The sequence below is a fragment of the Phytophthora parasitica genome, assembly GCF_000247585.1.
Source record: "Phytophthora parasitica INRA-310 unplaced genomic scaffold supercont2.17, whole genome shotgun sequence".
In the NCBI taxonomy this organism is placed as follows: domain Eukaryota; phylum Oomycota; class Peronosporomycetes; order Peronosporales; family Peronosporaceae; genus Phytophthora; species Phytophthora nicotianae.
In genome coordinates this window covers 995425-998363 of record NW_008649003.1, presented here as the reverse complement: position 1 = coordinate 998363, position 2939 = coordinate 995425, and the positions used below count along the sequence as shown (strand labels likewise).

Sequence of the window (2939 nt, the reverse complement as noted above, 5' to 3'; positions counted from 1 at the left end):
CACCGAGTTGGCAGACACTGCAGACGCCGACGACGGCGAGATAGACTTGGCTTTTCCCGGTGATTTTTTCGTGTCGACAGTCACCGATTTACGGCAATGGTATCGACCAAACGCGTCCGTCTCCCCTTCACGTGCTTGGTTTGTTGACTGTGACGCAGTGCTTGGCATCGTCACGGTTTTCCGCGCTGATACTGGTCTCCGCGTTGAGGACGACGAAGACGAGTCAGACGAGTCCGTCGATGACGACGTCAGCAGAGACACCGGCGCACTCTGTGTCGTAGTTGAGAGCTTCGATACGGAGTCGCGACGCCGTGCACCGTTCCCAATGGTTTTTTTCTTGTGTGACCTCTTCTTCTTTAATTGATCTCCAAGGTCTCTATCTCGCTTTTTAATAATCTCTCGCCGCATCTGAGGCAGCACTCGCTTTCGCTTGCCTGCCACCAATGATTTACTCTTCGACTGTATGCTTGAATGCGCCGGGAATTGAGGGCGGTTCACTGCCTCCGCGCTCGTTGACCCAGAAAAAGTGGCTGGCTTCAGCTTGGTCGCACGGGCATTCAATACTAGTCGCTTCTTCCCGGTCTTCACAGGCGTCCGAGTCGGTGATTCATCGTCCGACGACGTCAGCGAAGACTCTGACGATGACCGCAAGCGACAACCGACGGATGACTCGGAGGAACTCGACGAAGACATGAGATTCACGACCTCCGCAGGTTGCTTGCTCTGAACTGCTGGTTGTGCGCCAGAGGAAGCGCGACGTCGACCTTCTAACTGATGCCGACCACTGCTAGCAGGCTTCTGTCGTCTTCCACTTAGCCCTGCTTTCTCTGAGGACGCAGTACTCGGTCGATCACCAACTCCAGCTCCAGTAACAGCAAAGCGAGGGCGACTACGAGACCCAGAGCTCGAACTGGAGCTGGAATCCGAACCTGAACTGGAACTGAGGCTGCTCGACCTCATTTGCAACCGCGAAGACTTCGCTGGTCGTTGTATCTCCCGCCCCCTGCTTTTGTGAACGGTCTTCTCACGGTCCTTCCCAGTCTGAAGCGACCTCCTGTTAATGTTCTGCTTTGGCTGTAGTTTCTTGGCCTTCGTAGGCAGCAATGGCGGTGCTAAGACTGCCTTCTTCTTCTTTTTCGTGATGCGACTGGTACTCGGCTCCTTCGTCTCGAGAGCTGCAGCCATCGCAAGCGCCGCCTCCACCGCATCAGCGTAGCCGACAGACTGTGTGCGCCTCCACTTCATCGCTGGGGATGCCGGCGGCGTCGTGGACGCTGATGCTCGCGCTATCTCGCCCTCGGATGACGCGTCGCTGCTGTCGTCCAGCACGATCACCTCCATCGCTGCGTCCATTCGCTCCTGTGTAGTGATCGCAATTCCAAATGCCTGATTGGATGAAAGTCGAAGCCAAACACGGCACAGATCTGGTAAGTTACGGTAATGCAAGTCCACTTCAACATGCTCAATGAACTCTCTGACGGCGTGGAGGAGCGACGCCAGTGGTAGAGAATGTGGGCCACGTGGTCTCACCACGGCGACAGATAGAATAGTGAGATATCGGACTATGCGCTTCCAGGCTCCTTTAGTGCAGTCGCTGCAGAATTAATGACAAGGCCGCAACTGCCTTCCAGCTGAATACGCTGCGCATCACAACTTTATTAATGAAGCTACTTTCACTTTCACTTACTCGTACGAGACAATGAACGCAGAGGTGGGCCGCCATTGAAATAAGTGCTGGTCCTGTCGTCGACGATGTGAGTATGCTGGACATGGAGTCACTAGACGCGAGTCACGCTCTCGGAGTACTTGCATGAGCTTAACAAGCTTCTGCGTAATCTACAGCGCCAGCAAGGAATGCGTAACCACGAATGTCATTCGCGTCAAAGCTCATCAAAACTTGCTGGAAACGTGTACTCAAGTTTTTAGCTAATTGTCAAAATCAGGACTTAAGCAAAGCAGATTGGCAGCGTTTGCATCTGCACAGTAGGGGTCAGAAATAGTATTGCCCTTGGGATTTCCAATAAAATATTATTATTGGTATTATGCGATTCTAATAGAAAAAAAAATTCACCGATTATTGGCAATTCTCTGGATTTTAATCCAGAGTCCATCCAGCGATCGTCATGACCCTCAGACATCACACCCTACAGATACCGATCCATCAAAGTTAAAGAACGTGCTAGAATGTATCTATTACCGGAAAATATTAAAGATAAGTTTATAACCTGTAATGTTGTCCCATCCGCACAAGATTAATAAATATTCCCTTCTATTTCAAATAGTCAGGTGTTGGCGGTCAAGATTTTTAGTCATGGAAACGCCCATACTTTTAATCCTGGTTCACATAATTGTATCTTAAAGCATTACCAATACGAGGCAGATATGGGAAGATACTTTGAGGACGAGGAAGAAATGCACTGTGTGGCTCCGCGGTATAGCAGGATTACTCATGGATTAATCCTGGACAAATAATGTAGTGAAAATCAAAGCAATGGGATATGTATTTAAAACAGTTAAGCCAGTTTTTCATCAAATTACACCAGCATGTTCGGCTTGGAGATCATGGTTGCTTGGTGGAGGTATTTTAGTCTCGGTCTCGTCAATTTCTACCGTCTTTTCTAGCGGGTATATACGTTCATATGAAGCAGCCTACCTCGTAGCAAATAGTACAGCAGCTCAAAATGACTTCGACGCTGTGAGGTTGAGCACATATCCAATGGAAGCCCACGGGTACCCTGGTGGCTCAATATTCGGCAGACGTACACACCACAGCTATAAGTATCGAATGATGATTTTTTTTCTTCTTTCTTTTTCTTTTCTTTTTTTTCTGTGTGTGTGTGGGGAGGGGGGGGATATGTCGTTCTCGTGCAGTCTGATAGTATGCTACAGGATGGTACATAAAAATTATAGGTCAAAAGCAACTAGTTTCGTTTTGTTAA

General features: G+C 49.2%; 1 protein-coding gene across 5 annotated transcripts in view; it reads right to left on the bottom strand.

The window, feature by feature from the left end:
• PPTG_22504 (hypothetical protein) overlaps nt 1–1341 on the bottom strand; it is a gene marked incomplete at its 5' end in the record, with an annotated part of 4999 nt that extends 3658 nt beyond the window's left edge. For all 5 annotated transcript variants that reach the window (XM_008904357.1, XM_008904359.1, XM_008904358.1 and 2 more), the window contains one exon: nt 4–1341. In XM_008904357.1, the coding sequence (XP_008902605.1) occupies nt 4–1341 (1338 nt within the window). The remainder of the gene's footprint in view (nt 1–3) is intronic.
• Between the last annotated feature and the right edge of the window lie 1598 nt (nt 1342–2939).